The sequence below is a fragment of the Apium graveolens genome, chromosome 9 (assembly GCF_009905375.1).
Source record: "Apium graveolens cultivar Ventura chromosome 9, ASM990537v1, whole genome shotgun sequence".
In the NCBI taxonomy this organism is placed as follows: domain Eukaryota; kingdom Viridiplantae; phylum Streptophyta; class Magnoliopsida; order Apiales; family Apiaceae; genus Apium; species Apium graveolens.
The window spans coordinates 7811907-7829280 of record NC_133655.1 but is presented as its reverse complement, the minus strand read 5'-3'; the positions used below and the strand labels follow the sequence as shown (position 1 = coordinate 7829280).

Here is a 17374-nt window from a genome sequence, read left to right as displayed (position 1 = left end):
CAGCAGAGTAGTCATTTTCCCAAACCACCGATCTCCCTGTACGAGAGCCAGTAACCAAAGGTAGAAAAATATCTTAAGTCTATCATAGCTCTTAAGTTCTATTAAATGTGATAACTCCGGTGAGCGGGACGGCTCCTTCCGACGCCGTTCTTGGACCTTCTGAGTGTGTTTGAGGTGTAGCTGTTGTTGAGAGCATGCAAAACAACACCGGAGGGGGGTTTTGTCCCCGCGGCGCCTCCGGTGTAAGAATAAGAAGCTGGTTGGGGAAGATGAAGATATAGAGAACTAAGGCGGCTGTGTGTGTATAGGCTGTATGTAAGAGAGTGTGTAATGAAAGTGTTTTTCTAACCCCAAAACTCTTCATCTTTGGGGGTATATATAGCCCAAAGGTAGGGTTTAGGGGTTGTTACCTCTAAATCAGGGACGTTGGTTCTTGGGGGCGGAGGACGCCTGTCTTGGGTGGATTGCCTACACGTGTCCAGGGGAGGACCACCTTCAGGTTGTCCTAACGGCCTTCTGACACGGGCCGTGTTTGTCTGATATGTTGGTTGTTGATAGCTATCATCGTCACGCGCCCACATGCCCTTCGTTGGAGGGTTGTGGAATGTGCAAGTGCTTGCTGGGACCCCCCTCAGGGTGATCCTGGTTCTGGGCTGGATCCGGGTAGGCAGGTGATCCAGGTAATGGGTTGGACCCTGGTAGGCAGGTGATCCAGGTCCTGGGCCGGACCCTGGCTAGAAGATGATCCAGTACCCGGGCTGGATCCTGGCTGGGAGATGATCCAGGTCCTAGGTTGGCTCTGAGCCTGGGTCTCTCCACTCGATTGCCTTGGGTGAGGGGGGTCTTGGTTCATCAATTGAGTCTGGTACCCCTTAAATCCAGGTTGGGTCCTAACCAGGTTGCTTATACCCTATCATTTGCCCCCACTCCCTTATGCGGATTTTCTGGATGAGGGAGTAGAGTAATATCACATAGTTGTTACTTTAGGAAAAAAATTATGCTTCTCTGTTGCCCCCCCCAATCCGGATCTGGCGTAGTAGATACCAATCCGGATTAAGGTAGAAGAGTCTTGATGATTTAGAAAAATTTCTGCTCACTGGTTGCCCACAATCCAGATCTGGTGTCGTGGATACCAATCCGGATTAGGGTGAAAGAAATTGGCCGCTTTTAAAAAAATTTCTGCTCCCTGATTGGCTCCTAATTCGGATCTGGTATAGTAGATACCAATCCGGATTAGGGTAAAAGAAATTGGCCACTTTTGAAAAAAATTTGCTCCCTGGTTGGCTCCCAATCCAGATCTGGTGTAGTAGATACCAATCCGGATTAAGGTAGAAGAATCTTGATGCTTTAGAAAAATTTCTGCTCCCTGGTTACCCCCCAATCCGGATCTGGTGTCGTGGATACCAATCTGGATTAGGGTGAAAGAAATTGGCCGTTTTTGAAAAAATTTCTGCTCCATGGTTGCCTCCCAATCCGGATCTGGTGTAGTAGATACCAATACAGATTAAGGTAGAAGAACTTGGACGCTTTTGAAAAACTTCTGCTCCCTGGTTGCCCCCCAATCCGGATCTGGTGTCGTGGATACCAATCTGGATTAGGGTGAAAGAAATTGGCCACTTTTGAAAAAATTTATGCTCCCTGGTTGCCTCCCAATCCGGATCTGGTGTAGTAGATATCAATCCAGATTAAGGGTAGAAGAACTTGGACGCTTTTGAAAAACTTTTGCTCCTTGGTTGCCCCCAATCCGGGCAAGTCTTACTGATCCGGGTTGGGCGCTCTGAATTCTGAAATATTTGGGAATTTGTAACGGTTTTGCACTTCCCCCCACGATTTTGAATTTGGACAGTTGTTTCCTTGAAATTCGGCCCCTAATGATGATGGTGTTTAATGTGCATTTATATGTGTGTAAATACACATATATATTTGTATATATATGTATATTTTTTTTGTAACTGCTTCTGGACCTAGTAAGACCCTGCTACGTGGCAGGGGTGGTTCTCCTCCCCACCTCTATAAAAGCCGAAACCCCCCTTTTATTTCTTTTTTATTCTCATAGAAACTGAACAGTCACTTGCTCTTCCTCTTTTCTCTCTCAAATTTCTCGGCTTTCCTTCGAAGGTTTGGAGTGCTGCTCAATTTTTCTTCGCCATTTCGTCTTTTGTTGTCTTCGTCTCCGACCAATCTGTAAGCCCTTCTCTTCTTGCTTTTTCTTTTCGATTTTTCGTATTTCCCTTCTAGTTTTCGTATGCTTCGAAGTAATCGGTGGATTTATGTGTTTTTGGTTCGTTTTTGTAGAGGGTTTGTATGTATTCGTTTATGTGTTTGCAGATCTGTAAGTTTTTCTGTATTTTAGGCTCGATCTTTGTTGATTTCTATGGATTTTTGGTTCGATTTTCTGGGTTTTGCAACATATGTTCTTGATGTTCTTCGCTTGAATAAGTGTATGTATATGTAAAAAGTGCATAATCTGCTTTTTGATTCTCAATTTGGCTGTTTATGGGTTTGTGTTTTAGTTTGGATCCGGGTAGGGGGTGTAAGACCCGGATCCAGGGTAGCTGTTTGGGAAGAACTATGTTAATAGGGGTTTTCAATTTGTTTGGCTGCTTTAGATCCGGATCTGGGCATTTGTCATTAAGATTCGGGTCCATGGTGGTTTAGTTTTTTGGCTTGTAGTTAACATGATCTGGATCGTTGATGTTTTTCCGGGTTGGACTTGCATTGGTGGTCCGGATCCTTAGGTTATGGTAAAACTAACATAACGTATTTGATCCGGACCGCTTAGCAAAACAAATAAAATCTGTAGGGCCCAAGCTAACTGACCTTCATTTTAATAGGTATATGGTTCGGACCAAGAAGCGGGCTAGGAGAGTCTTTAACTGCTACCCAACCATTTCTGGAGAGGAGAATGATCCGGATTCTTCTGAAAGAGAACATATCCGGGTCGAGATGGTTAAGAAAGCCTCCCCTTCCACTGAGATAATTTCGAAGTTCTGGTACAAGAAGATTCCAGGAAATTCAGCCCCCTTTACACCTGAGGGTTACTGGATAGATGTGAAGTACCACTTTGTTGAGAAGCCCGCAGAGATTGACAACAGAGTCGATTATAGTAGGGTTAGGTATGACATACAGCCTAATGGTAACCCCAGGGTGTATAACCAGGAAGCTCTCGAGAGGATGTTCGCCGAGTTTCCTATAAGCCGGGATCACTATCAACTGAAAGACTCATTCTCCGAGGCGGATCCGGTTGAGATGGATGAGGCGGTCCGAGCTGCGTTCCAATTGACCCCTGATATTAAGTGGAGGTGGCCGGAACCTGATGAAAGGATCTATCACCGCCCGGAAGACGGCTTTGTTCCGGTCTGGATGGAGCATCTCAGATCCGGGTGGAGCCCCTGCTGCCATATGTTTATCAAACACCTTTGCAAGCACGTGTACAAGGTATCCCCAATGCAGATTACTCCGAACGGGATAAAGTCTATGACCTGGTTTATTGCATGTTGCAACAAGTCCGGATTCTTGCCAACTCAGAAGCTCTTCCACCAGATCTTCTATCTTTCTAAATCCAGTCAGAAGCCTTTTTATGAGATTAGGTTTCGGGCCGTGGAGTGTGGTTATGGCCCGGGTAGAGCCAAGCCTATTATGCACCAGAACTCTTTGAAATTTTGGAATGGGGAGATTATTCTGCTAAAGGGATATGACCTGGCTTATCTCCCCTATTTTACAATGGAGGGTGTTCAGATCAAGTTTAGTCCGACTGTGCTTGAAGGCCGGGCCTTATCCCAGATGAGATGCTTCTGCGATTCCTTTGAATTCCAGCCGACTCGGGACACGTTTATGAACTACAAGTTGCTTTTTAACCTCGGTTGTAAGTTTTTCTTTAAACTATTTGGCTGTTTGGCCCGAGTTCCCGTCCCATTTCTATGTGTATGATCCGGATTGGCTGTTCTGACTTTAAATTCGTTTAAATAAAATGTTGGCCCTTGATCCGAGTATCTTGCTCCGCCTGTTGATCCGGATCCTGGTCCTATTCGATTTCGACTTGTAATCTGTTTAGATAAGGTGTTGGCTTTTGATCTGGGTCTCTTACTTCGCTTGTTGATCCGGATCAAGGTCCTATTTGCTTTTGACTTATCTGTTTAGAAAAGATGTTGGCTTTTGATCCGGGTCTCTTGCTTTGCTTGTTGATTCAGATCAAGGTCCTATTTGCTTTTGACTTGTAAACTGTTTAGATAAGATGTTGGCTTTTGATCCGGGTCTCTTATTATGCATTTAGATCCAGATCACCTTATTCCGGGATTTGACCTTTTCTTTTATTTCTGCAGGTTTGCCTCATTTCAACTGTGACTTCCTCGAAATCATGTCTTCTTCTGCTTATGCTGCGGCATTCAATATCCTCGGTTTGGCCTTCAAGACAAGTAAGAGGGCCCCAGGACCCGGATCCGGGTCTGCCGATATTGAGGGTGGTGCCGAATCTTCTGTTCCTCAGAACATCCCGGATCCGGGTCATGAATCTGAGCCCGAGGTCCAGGAGATCCCGGGTAATGAGGATCCTCCAAGGAAGAAAAGGAAGACTGTCCCAACCAAGACTCCCCGTGGCAAAGCTGCGGTCTCCAGCCGGGTCATCTGCGACTTAGAGGGAAAAGGTCCAGATGGGAATGCTGTAAAGATAGGTACCAAGTCTTTGGTCGACCTCGCCGGGTTCATGTCGAGCATCCCCTCTGAGGATGACTGGGAGGAAGTCGAGGGATACATCATGGTCGGTACTTTGAAGAGGGTAACCGGGAAATGGGGGCAGGTGATATTAAATTATTCTATGGCTTTAGTTCCGGGTTGTGTCCCCCAACTTTCAGTTTCTGTACTTAGTTTCTTTCTTATCTTTTTTCAGCTTGGGAGTGCTATATCCATCTGCTCGGATGTCGCTTTTACTGAGATTCGTGAGGCCGACAACCGGACTAGAGCTGAGAAGTTATGAGCTAATAACTTGAAGGGTGAGCTGGACGAGGCCCGGGAGAGTTTCCGGAATATCGACTCCGAATTGAATGAGCAGCTGAAGGATGAGAAGGCCCGGGCTGATGGACTTGCCAAGGAGGTGGAGAAGCTTAAATCCGATCTAGCTGCTGAAGAGAACCTGAACAAGGAAGCTATCATCGCCGAGTTCAAGGATATCGATATTTACGACTTTGAGGTGGCCCAGGCTGGGGTTCCCGAGGGCCGTAGAACCTGGCTTGTTGCAGAGAGGCACATCAAATCCGACCCTCTAGAAAAATGAGACAGTTTCATTCAGGAGTTCGTTGCAGCGAAATCGGCTGTTGAAGAGGGACGAGGTGAACCGAAACCATATGACGGTCCCAACCCCAGTTTCCTCTAGATCCGGATCAGCTTTGCTAAGCTTCTCGGGCCCAACCCTTGTAATATCCTATTTCTAGGATTTCTAATTCCCGTACTTTGATTGAAAATTTACTGTAATATTTAGATTTGTTCCGGATTGATGGCAATCCGGATTCTGCTTTAAATTTTACTTCCGTTTCCTTGTATTTTCCTTCCATTCTAGAAAATATTTGCTTATCTTTTTGTCCGAGTAGGACACTTCATCCAGTGGTGTTTACTTTTATGAGTAATCCAGATCCTGGCTCTAGTGTATAAATGATTCTGATCCGGGCTGTGGCTATGGCCCCCAACCCGTATTGGGTTTATAGCCAGGTGGTTCCGGGTATGAATCCTTATCAGGGTTGATTTTGCTTTTCATATTGTCTATCAATCCGGGTATGGTACCATAACCGGAGTGATGGTTGCTTTTGCTTCTTTGTGTACTTGGAAAATAATATAAGTACATAATGATGATTTTGACCCGGATTTGTATTCTTATCCAGGTTTGTTTCGCTTTTTATATTGGCTTTCAATCCGGGTATTATAGCATATCCGGATTGTTTTTTGCTTTTGATGTTTTTTGCACTTAGAAAACAATCTGAGTTCATAATGGTTGTTTTCAACCCGAGTCTGGATGTTTGTCCGAGCTATTTTTTACTTATAATTTTGCTTTCAATCCGGACTACCAATCCGGATTGATGTTTGCTTATTTTGCTTTATGTACTTAGAAAATAATCTGAGTACATAATGGTTATTTTCAACCCGGATCTGGATTCTTATCCGGGTTATCTTTTGCTTGTAAAGTTGCTTTCAATCCGGGTATGCTACCAATCCAGATTGTTGTTTGCTTATTTTGCTTTATGTACTTAAAAAACAATCTGAGTACATAATGGTTGTTTTCAACCCGGATCTTGGATTCTTATTCGGGTTGTCTTTTGCTTGTAAAGTTGCTTTCAATCCCGGTATGCTACCATATCCGGATTGATGATTGTTTTATATACTTATAAATTTTCTAAGTAAATAATGGCTGCTGTAAATCTGAATTTGAATTTCTATCCGGGTTATCTGCTTTTATTTTTGCTTCCAATCCAGGTATGAGGCCATATCCAGATTGTTTTCTGTTTGCTTTACTTTTAGGGTAAAAGAAATAACAACAATTTGGGAAAGGAAAACTCTTTTCATTGATTTGGAATTTTCATACAATGGTTGCTTGCCATAGGCTACAAGTTTTTGTTTGGTTTTGGTTGCTTTTTCTACTGATAGAATTTTTTGAGCCTGAGTCCATGCCAAGTGTTTGGGATATCGAATTCATCCATGTTCATGAGCTTGTATGTTCCTGGCCTTAGAACTTCCTTGATTTTATAAGGGCCTTCCCACCTTGGCATTAGCTTTCCAGTGTTGGTAGGATCTGAAGCTTCCGTGTCTCGAAGTATCAGGTCTCCAATTTGAAAGTTTTTGACCTTGGACTTCTTGCTGAAGTGCTCTTTAGTTTTTTCCTTGTACTTCTCCATCCTTGCCATAGCCTGGTCTCGGACTTCATCAATTAGCTCAATGTTTGTTCTGAGCCCCTCGTCATTTGCTATTTTATCAAAGTTGATTGCTCGATGAGAGGGGGATCCTACTTTAATTGATAGCATTGCTTTAGTTCCATAAGCTAGTTTGAAAGGTGTTTCTCCTGTGCTTGTCCGGGTGCTGGTTCTGTAGGCCCATAGTACATTAGGAAATTCTTCTGGCCATTTGGTTTTGCTTTCCCTGAGCCTCTTCTCGATTCCCCGGAGAAGGATTCGGCTGGTTACTTATACTTGGCCATTCTCTTGAGGGTAGGCTACAGATGATTTCTTGTGCCGGATACCCCGCTCTTAAAGGTAGGATTCAAATTTTGATCCGATAAACTGTGGCCCATTATCCGAGACCAGTATTCTCGGTATCCCGAATCTCATCAAAATGTTGTCCATTAACTTGATACAGTCTTGCTGGTTTATTGTTCTCGTGGCCTTTGCCTCTACCCATTTGGTCATGTAATCAATTGAGACTAGCAGGTACCTGAGGTCTCCTTTGGCCCTGGGGAAGGGTCCCATGATATTAATGCCCCATACAGCAAAGGAGATTGGTGACAAGACTGAAGAGGGTAGGACTGGGCTCATCCGGGTGATATTGCTGAAGAGCTGGCATTCCTTGCATTTTTTCACAAAATCTATTGCATCCTGGTGAACAGGTGGCCAGTAGTACCCTTCTCTTATGATCTTGTGAGCTAGGGCCTTTGCGGATATATGATCCCCGCATATCCCTTCGTGAACTTCCATCAGACAGTACTGTGCCTCCCCAGGGCCAATGCACTTTAGGGTTGGAGATGAGAAGGTCCGACAATAGAGTATCCCTTCTTCAATGAAGAATTTTGCTGCCTTGGCCTTTAACCTTTGAGCCTTCCCTTTATCTTCCGAGAGCTCACCCTTCTCCAAGTAGTTGATAAATGGAGTCATCCAATTCGAGTTGTTGTCTATTTCCATGACCTCTTCAGATTCTATGCTTGGTCTCTGTAACTCTTCGAAGTAGACGGAGCAATCCAGATCTGACGAGTTTTGAACCAGTTTAGATAGCGTATCAGCCTCTTAATTCTCCTCTCTGCAGATTTAAATGACTTGTGTTTTTGGTATCAAGGTGAGGTAGCTTTGGACCAGAGCTTGATACTTGGCTAAAACTGGATCCTTGGCTATGTACTCGCCGTTTGTTTGCTTTACTACGATCTGGGAGTCACTGTAAATTTTGAGGTTCTGGATTCTGAGTGCCTTGGCTAGCTTCAATCCTGCTATTAGGGCCTCATACTTTGCTTGGTTGTTTGTTGCTGAAAAGCCAAAGGAGATTGTTGTTTGAATTTTGAATCCTTCTGGGCTCTTTAGGATGAGCCCGACTCATGACCTTTCATTTGTTGAAGAACCATCAACTTTGAGAGCCCAAGCTCCTATGTCTTGATCAGTGTTTCTCTCAGGGTCAATGTTCATGGGCACAGGCTCTTCTTTCGGGAAATTACATTCTATGATGAAATCAGCTAGAGCCTGGGCTTGGATTGCTGCTCTTGGGATGAAACTCAAATTGAATTGGCTTAGCTCGACCGCCCAATTTACCAACCTTCCTGAGATATGTGGTTTGTGTATTATCTTCCTTAAGGATTTGTTAGTTACCACCCATATCTTCCTTCTCTGGAAGTAGTGCCTGAGCTTTCTGGATGATGTGACCAAGGCAAAAGTGAACTTTTCTAGCCTTGGGTATCGGGTTTCCGAATCTTTTAGCACTTGGCTCACATAATAAACTGGTTGCTGTTTGTCGTTCTCTTCCCTGATCAGGGCTGCTCCAACTGCCAGGGCCCCTGCTGATAGGTAAAGGGATAGGGGCTCCCCGGGTTGGGCTTTAGTTAACACAGGGGGTTGAGAAAGGTACCTTTTAATTTCATCAAATGCGCTTTGACATTCTAGGCTCCAATTAACTTCTTTCTTGTTGGTTGCTCCTTTTAACAGGTCAAAGAATGGTAGGCATCTCTCAGCTAGCTTTGAGATGAATCTTCTAAGTGCTGCCAGTGACCCTGCTAGCTTCTGCACATCCTTTTGTGTACTGTGAGGCTTCATCTCCTGGATTGCCTTTATCTTTTCTGGGTTGGCTTCAATTCCCCGGTTGCTTATCATAAATCCAAGAAATTTTCCTGCCCCTACTCCGAATGTGCACTTTTCAGGATTGAGCCTGAGTGAGTATTTTCTCAAGTTATCAAAGCATTCTCTTAGGTCTCCTATGTGACCAGGGATGCTTGTGGACTTTACAATCATATCATCAACATAGGATTCCAGGTTCCTTCCAATCTGGTCTTTGAAGATTTTGTTCATTGCTCTCTGGTAGGTTGCTCCCATATTAGTCAATCCGAAAGGCAGCATTATATAGGCATAGACCGCCCTGTGGGTAATGAAGGATGTCTTTAGGATATCCTTAGGATCCATCTTGATCTGGTTGTACCCCGAGTAGGCGTCTATGAAACTCAGCATGACGTGCCCGGATGTTGCGTCAATCAATTGATTAATATTTGGCAAGGGGTAAGGATCTTTGAGGTATGCACTATTTAAGTCCGTGTAGTCAATATACATTCTCCATTTCCCTTTTGCCTTTTTTACCATCACAACATTTTCCAACCATTCCGCATATGATCCCAGCTTTGAGTAGTTTCTCAATTTCTTCATCTATTGCTTTCTGCCTTTCTGGGGTAAAATTCCTCCTCTTCTGCTTAACTGGCTTCCTCTCGGGGTTGACGTCCAAGCTATGCATTGCTATGAATTCATCCAACCCGGGCATGTCTCTTGCGCTCCAGGCAAATATATCAAAGTACCCTTGGAGTATTGATACCAGTTCTTCTTTGAAGGTAACCTCGAGTCCGGATCCTATCTTTACTTTCTTGAAAGGCTCATTTGCACTGATCAGAATTGTTTCCATTTCTACAGCGGCCTCAATCTTGGAATGATCCATATTTGACACCAATTGCTGGATCCTGGCATCTGTATTCTTCTTCATGTAGACCTGACCCTGGGCTGCCATTTCTTTTTGGTTGCTTTATTCTACTTGATTTGTTTCTGGGTTGGTTGCTTGCACAGCAGGATTGCCTTGGTCGAGGCCTGGGCTCAATTCAATCTCTGCTGTGACTTGGTTACTTTTTTGCTCTTTCGAGCTTAGCTTGGTTGCTTTTGGATCTGGGAGGGATTCTATGATCTGGACTTCTTTTCTCGCATCATCCCTTGAGTGGGGGCGATGTTTCTTAATGTTTTGCTGTTTGCGAAGGACTACGGCCTTCCTCTTGTTGTCTTGATGAGTTTCAGCCATGACCAGAGCTTGGCTATAGCATCTTTCAGCGATCTCATAATCTCCCTTGACCTCTCCTACCCCGGTTGGGAATTTTATTTTCAAGTGTGATATAGATGTGATTGCTTAGATCCTGGTCAGGGCTAAGCGTCTGATTATGCCGTTATAGGATGAGGGAGTGTTGATCACGTAGAACTTTATCATATGGGTGACTTGGTTTGGGGCCAATCTAAATTGGCATGTATAAGGTTCCCTGGATCGGGGCCAAGTTGTTCCCAAACCCATAGAGAGGGTCCTCTCGGTATTCATTGGAGCGCACGCTCCCTAGCTTCATCCGGTCCATGGTATGCTTGAAGAGTATGTTTACTAAAGATCCATTGTCTATCAACATTCTCCTTACTTCGTTATCAAAGATGTCAAGCGTCACTACCAAAGCTTCATTGTGGTTCGGGTGAACCCCTTCATAATCTTTGTTGCGGAATGAGATCACCATCTCCGGGTAGGATTGGATGGAGAATACTTCATCTCCTGAGCCTGGGCCCCTAGGGGGAGAGTGTGACCCTCCTAGGACCACATTCACTACATTCTTTCCTCTCATTTGCCTTTTTTCTTTCTGATTTGTCTCCCGGGAGATGTACTGATTTAGGTTGCCCTTATTGACTTGGTCTTCAATGAAGTATTTGAGGGAGAGACAATTTTCAGTTTTGTGCCCATGGGTTTCATGATAGTCGCATTGCCTGTTATAAGGCATGCTCTCTGGGGGAGTCTGCATGGGCTTCGGTGGGTAGTAGAATGGCTTTCCCTTGATCTCCTTCAGTATTTCTTCCCGGGTCCTGTTCAGTGGTGTCCAGTCTGGCTCTTGCTTAGACTCTCTGGCTTGCCTAGGTGGACCGAGATCACTTTTAGATTCTGTCTTAGGACACAGTCTTTGAAATATTGGAGTATATTGCACAACATTGGTCTGCTGGGCTTGTTGGCTTTGCTTGAAATTCTTTTCCTGATGGTAACCCCCTTTCGATCGGTCATCAAAAGTTTTGTTCCTGGAACCTCCATTCCGAGTCATTCTCATTGCCTGAAGGACGTCTGTTTCCTTTATGAACCTGGCTGCCATAGAGTCCGCAGCGGCTAGGCTTTGTAGCTCTTTGTTTATCAACTCTACAATATACCTCTCGTTGTGTTTCGGATCCAGGTTCCTCCGGATATGCTTAGGGCCTCCCTCTCATCAAGATTCGAGATTTGTTGATGGCTTCCTGGAATCTCCGCATATAAGTTGAGAGTGCTTCATTATCATATTGGCGGATTGTTTCCAGGTCACACATGTGCATTTCATGTGTCTTATTGGCTCTGAATCTTCTAAGGAAGGCCCCCCTGAACTCTTTCCAGGAGTGAATGCTTCGTGATGGGATCCTGCTGAACCATCTTTGAGCCCCCCTTTGAGGGTCGAGGCGAAGAATCTGGACTTGGTTAGGTCGTTGTAATAATATATCTGTGCTATCTGTTCGAAGTAATTGAGGTGCTCTTCCGGGTCCCCCAATCCATCAAAAGAGTCGAAATTGTAATGTTTGAGATTTTTCTGTCGAGGGATGGCTTCTAGGGACTGAATGAAGGGTGTAAGGGTTTCCCCAATTTCCAATCCGGAATCTTTTTCCATTTTTCGTTGGAGCTCATAAATCATATCTTTCAGATCCTTCTTCCCCTCCTCTTCATCGTCAGAAATGATCTCGGGGGTAGGGTCCCTCCGAGTCCTTTTGCCTTTTGTCTTAGCTAAGAGCCTCTCCTCTTCCAGCTGCATCCTTTTCTGAATCTTTAGATCAAGCTTTGCCTCTTCTTCTTTTCTTATCTGTTCCCTCATCTCTTCCAACTTTTTCTTCCTGGTTGTTTCTGTCTCCTTCCTACTAGGGTCTTTTTGATTCCTTAGCTCCAATTCGGTCGAAGACAGATCTCCTAGATTGCTGAGAATCCCCAGACTCTTCTTGCTCATCATCTTGCTCATATTCTATCTGAGCCCAGGCTTGTTCATCTCTATAGAGCCTGATTGCTTCAGCCAGTTCATGACTTGTTAAGTTGGCCATATGCTCCTCCGCTACTGGAACATTGGTATACTTGTACTGGTTGAGTTCGATGACATTCCTGGCATCCCGAACAGGGGTATGTTGCGTCAATGGTTGCTCCTGGAGGGTCTCTTGGTCCCCCCAGGTCCTTGAGCTTGAGAGGAGTCCTGGTCCTGAACATGGGTACTGGCGAAGGGCCTACCGACCGTACTCTTTCCTGCTCTTGCCATTACGACAATTGTACAGATAACTGACCAAGATTTGAGGCTAAAAATGTGGATCTAAGGTTGCTTTTTTGAAGATTACAAAAAATTTCCAGAAAAATACCAAACAAACTTTCTGGGTTTTGCTAACAATATTGAACAAGAATAGAAGGCTCTAGAACACAAAGACAATATGCAAACTAAAGCAGATCTGGGTTTTAAAACTACCAAAACTATCAAACCCCAAGCTTCAAGACTATTAAGATTATCAAACCCTAAACAATCAAAATTAACAAATGAGAGCGGGCTCACACAAACGTTGCCTAAAGTAATGATCTCACACAAATGTGGCTAACATGAACATTCATATTCAAGAGAGGGCATGGTTGCTTTTGTTCTTACAGGTTTGAGATGTTGACTCTCTTAAGAGTTTGCTGATGAAGGTGAATCTAGAGGCACCGAGACCCAAGGATGGAGCGGCCCTCCTTCTAGCGCCAAATGATAACTCCAGTGAGCGGGGCGGCTCCTTCCGACGCCGTTCCTGGACCTTCTGAGTGTGTTTGAGGTGTAGCTGATGTTGGGAGCCTGCAAAACAACACCAGACCAGAGGGGGGTTTTGTCCCCGCAACGCCTCCGGTGTAAGAATAAGAAGCTGGTTGGGGAAGATGAAGATAGAGAGGACTAAGGTGGCTGTGTGTGTATAGGTTGTATGTAAGAGAGTATATAATGAAAGTGTTTTTCTAACCCCAAACCCTTCATCTTTGGGGGTATATATAACCCAAAGGTAGGGTTTAGGGGTTGTTACCTCTAGATCAGGGCCGTTGGTTCTTGGGGGCGGAGGACGCCTGGCTTGGGTGGATTGCCTACACGTGTCCAGGGGAGGACCACCTTCAGGGTGTCCTAACGGCCTTCTGACACGGGCTGTGTTTGTCTAATATATTGGTTGTCAATAGCTGTCATCGTCACGCGCCCACGTGCCCTTCCTTGGCGGGTTGTGGAATGTGCAAGTGCTTGCTGGGATCCCTCTAAGGGTGATCCTGGTTCTGGGCTGGATCCGGGTAGGCAGGTGATCCAGGTCATGGGCCGCGGGTCCTAGCCAGGTTACTCATACCCTATCAAAATGAGTTCACTATTTATAACATATTAAATATTGCGGTGCGGTGCGCTTTGAACCGCATTTCAGAAATTTAAAACCACAAGCCGCACCACACCGCGCGGTTTATTAAAAATTCAAACCGCAACCGCACCACGAAAATTAAAAACCGTGTTTTGCGGTGCGGATTGGTGCGGTGCGGGCGGTTTTTGCGGTTTGTGCGGTTTGTGCGGTTTTCTGCTCACCGCTATATGTATCTATTTATTTGGAACGTATTGTACTCGCAAGCTGACAAACATTTTTTTAATGAAAAAACAGATTAAGGCACTGTTTGGGATTGCTGTTAGAAAAAATACTGCTAAAAAAGTGCTATTGTAAAGTTCAGATAACAATTTAGTAATTTTTTTAATATGTATATGTTTTGAGGCAAAAATTTAAAAATAATAATGTTTTTGGTAAGGTTTGACAGTGAAATCTGGATCTGCTTCCCGCAAAAGCCGAAAAACAACTTTTTTTTAAAAGCATGTGGAGACTTACTTTCTCAAACAACAACTTTTAGGTCAAAAGCACTTTTCCGAAAAGCAGCTTTTGAATTTTACCAAACAGCTTTTAAAAGTATTTTCGGTCTGGAAATATTCTTAAGAAGAATTATTTTTTTACAAATTTGTTATATTATTTTTTGAGATTCAAAATGTAAACTAAATGTAGCTACAAATCTGATATTTTTATACATTTTAGACTAAAATTACGTTATCACCCCTGTAACGGTAACCCCTTGTATAAGTTGTATTGTCTTTGGCCCAACCCAAGTACCCAACCATTATGGCCTTGAAAATCTGCTTTCTGTCGTGCTTTCCCAATTTCAATATTATCTTCTTGTATAAAAACTGTTATCGAGTTTAGGATTAATCATTGTTTATTTGCATTAGTAATATGTATTTGTGCCCATCATTTTCAATTAACTAAACTGTTATCGAGTTTAGGATTTTAGTGACTGATACTCATTGTTTACATATTTGTAATAACGTTTTTGCAATTTTTGAGAGATGTGATGTATGCAACACAATGTTGGTGGAATTAGCAAAAAAGAACGGTGTTGATGGACGATGTGCTAACTATGTGCGTCTTTGTTGTGGCCTAGCCGCTTAGGCGCTCATAACTTGAAAGAGGCGATGGTGGAATGGAAGTATACAGATGAGTTGTAATTGAGCCCGGAAGAGCTTATTGCAAAGAGAAGGAACGTAAAATTTTGAAGTGAATATGATTCATTATTTTCAATTACAAGAGGGTTTCTGAAAGGCATATGTCATAGCCTACTCGTTTATTCGAGTATTTAACTCAACTCAAATAAGAATGTAATAAGTAAATAGTGGATCAAGCATCAGAGAGATCTCACAAAGTAACATCTGTCAAAGAATAAAGAAACATTGTTCATCTGCAGTCTTGAAGATTCACTGGAAGAAGTTCAAGAAGTTGATCATGCCTCAGTGATATAAATCAAGATCGTGGAATTAATCAAGTGACAGAGATCTCGTCAAGGTATCATTTATTACAAGGATTCAATCAGAACAACAAAGTCAAGACATGAAGAAACGTCACGAAAGTTAGTCACTCATGAACCAGACAGTACATCGAGTGTCAGCATTGAAGTGACGGAATTGATTCATAAGTCTCGAAGATTGTCTGAAGAATGGATGCTGCTCAGAGATAGTATTAATTCTCTATTAATTTAATTAAGTCATATAATTTAATTAAGAAAATAAATTCTATCTGCAAGGATTAATTTATTGATTAATTGAATTAAAGTGATTAATTAATTTAGAATTAATATTAAGGATTTTCAGAATATTAATTGATTAAAATCTGTGATAATTCTAAAAAGACAACTGATTGAACTAGCATGACAATCGGTATGACAATTGATAGTCATACCGAATGTCTTGCTAATTCAGTTAATTGAATTGATAGAATTTTCAATTAGAATAAAATCAATTAAGTATTCAGAAAAACAATTTCATTTGAACTAATATGACAATCGGTATGACAATCAATAGTCATACCGAAAGTCTTGCTAGTTCATTTTAATTGTCTTCCTAGCTCTAATAAGATTGTCTCACCGAAAGTCATTCAAGCTTAAAAAGATTGTCACTGCAGTTCAACAACTTCGACTGTTTTGATAAATAGAAGCAGAAGACATCATCTCAAAATATACAGCAAAAAAAGAGCAGCCAAAAACACAGAACAAGAAAAAGCAGAGAACAAAGACAAAATATTTCATCTTCCATCTGCTTATTCAAGATCAAATATTCTAGCTTGTTAATGTTAAATCCAAACCACTAGAATTACTTATCTTGTTCTTGTATATCAATCTAGCGGATTAAAATCCCTAGAACTTAATCTCAAATCGCTTTTAGCATTTGATCTTTTAATTACAAAAATAGAAAAAGTTCATGTCGAATTTATTCTAAATTTGTAATAATTGATTTGAGATTAAACCCTTGTAATCGATACCGTAGTTGTAACACCTTTCAAGTTTAATAAAAGTTTTATTTAACTTGAATTTTGTTTCACAATTTTATTCCGCATTTTATTCGACGAAACGGTATTGTTTGCATTCAACCCCCCCTTCTACAAACAAATTGGGACCTAACAGTTTCTGTTCAAATTTGTTGTATTACATTGCTAATAACTTATTAAGTTATTGACATGTTCTTTTGGAACTGCGGGTGATATTTAAAAATACCCTTTTTTTGAGTGCGGTGGCTGAAAATAATCATTATAAAACACATGGCTGAAAATATCATTTTGGTTACGCATTTTGTAATTGGGTAAGTGTAATATGCATTTTGTAATTAGGTAAGTGTAATACGCATTTGAGAATTGAGTATCCTAGAAAATTACTAAAGATACACATTTGTAGTTTGGGTATTACCATTGGGATACGCATTTGCCAAATGCATACCTTAAAAAAAATAAAAAATAAATAAATTGGATACCCATTTGACAAATGCGTATCTAGTACAAAACATCTATATATTCTTAATGACTACTCCTTAATTTACCCATTTTCCAAATGGGTACCCATAACCTATATTAAGTATAAAATCACTAGATCCATGGATATATCCACAAAATTTACCCAATGGGTAAATAAATTTACCCATGACCCATATTAAGTATAAAATCTATATATCCATGGATATATCTATATAAGTTTACCCATTTTTTACCCATCAAAACACTAAACATGGAAATTTTTTGAATTTTAAAATTTAAACATCTTATCTAAGGAAAGATTTGCATGATTTTCTCACATATGTTACAACACTAATTCAATGATAATTATTGATTTCCTTATTCTCTCTCATCAATATATTCTTAATGTGTACTAGAACTAGCTTTTTTATTTTTTCAAATTCTGGATACTATCCAAACCCATGAATACTATCCATTCACTTTTACCTCTATTTTTACATGTAAACATGGACTATCCATTTTATAAAAGGGTTATAGATTTTTTTACCCGGTATAATATGGACTATCCACAAAATTTATGGATTTTATACACCAATCTTCAACGTAATTCTAGCAACCCATCTTAACTACCAAAATTTGAACTCAGTTTTGCAGCCGATAGGCTTTTATCACGCTCATCACACAGTTTTGAATTACTAGACATCAGTTATCCACACAAACACGGTAACCATCACATGTTGATTCATCTGTGTCTATTATGCTTCTTATCGGATAAAACCTAATTTTTGAATGATTCTCTATTCATACAATCGTGTCATTTTTTTCCTTCTTTTTTCTTTCATATTCTTTCA

General features: G+C 41.8%; 1 protein-coding gene across 1 annotated transcript; it reads right to left on the bottom strand.

Annotated features, from left to right (window-relative positions):
- Positions 1-6620: 6620 nt before the first annotated feature.
- On the bottom strand, positions 6621-7874 carry LOC141684949 (uncharacterized). The gene is made up of 2 exons (XM_074490080.1): positions 7411-7874; positions 6621-7065 (listed from the first exon to the last, which is right to left on the bottom strand). Exons 1-2 carry the CDS (start codon positions 7872-7874, stop codon positions 6621-6623), a joined length of 909 nt encoding a protein of 302 aa, XP_074346181.1.
- Between the last annotated feature and the right edge of the window lie 9500 nt (positions 7875-17374).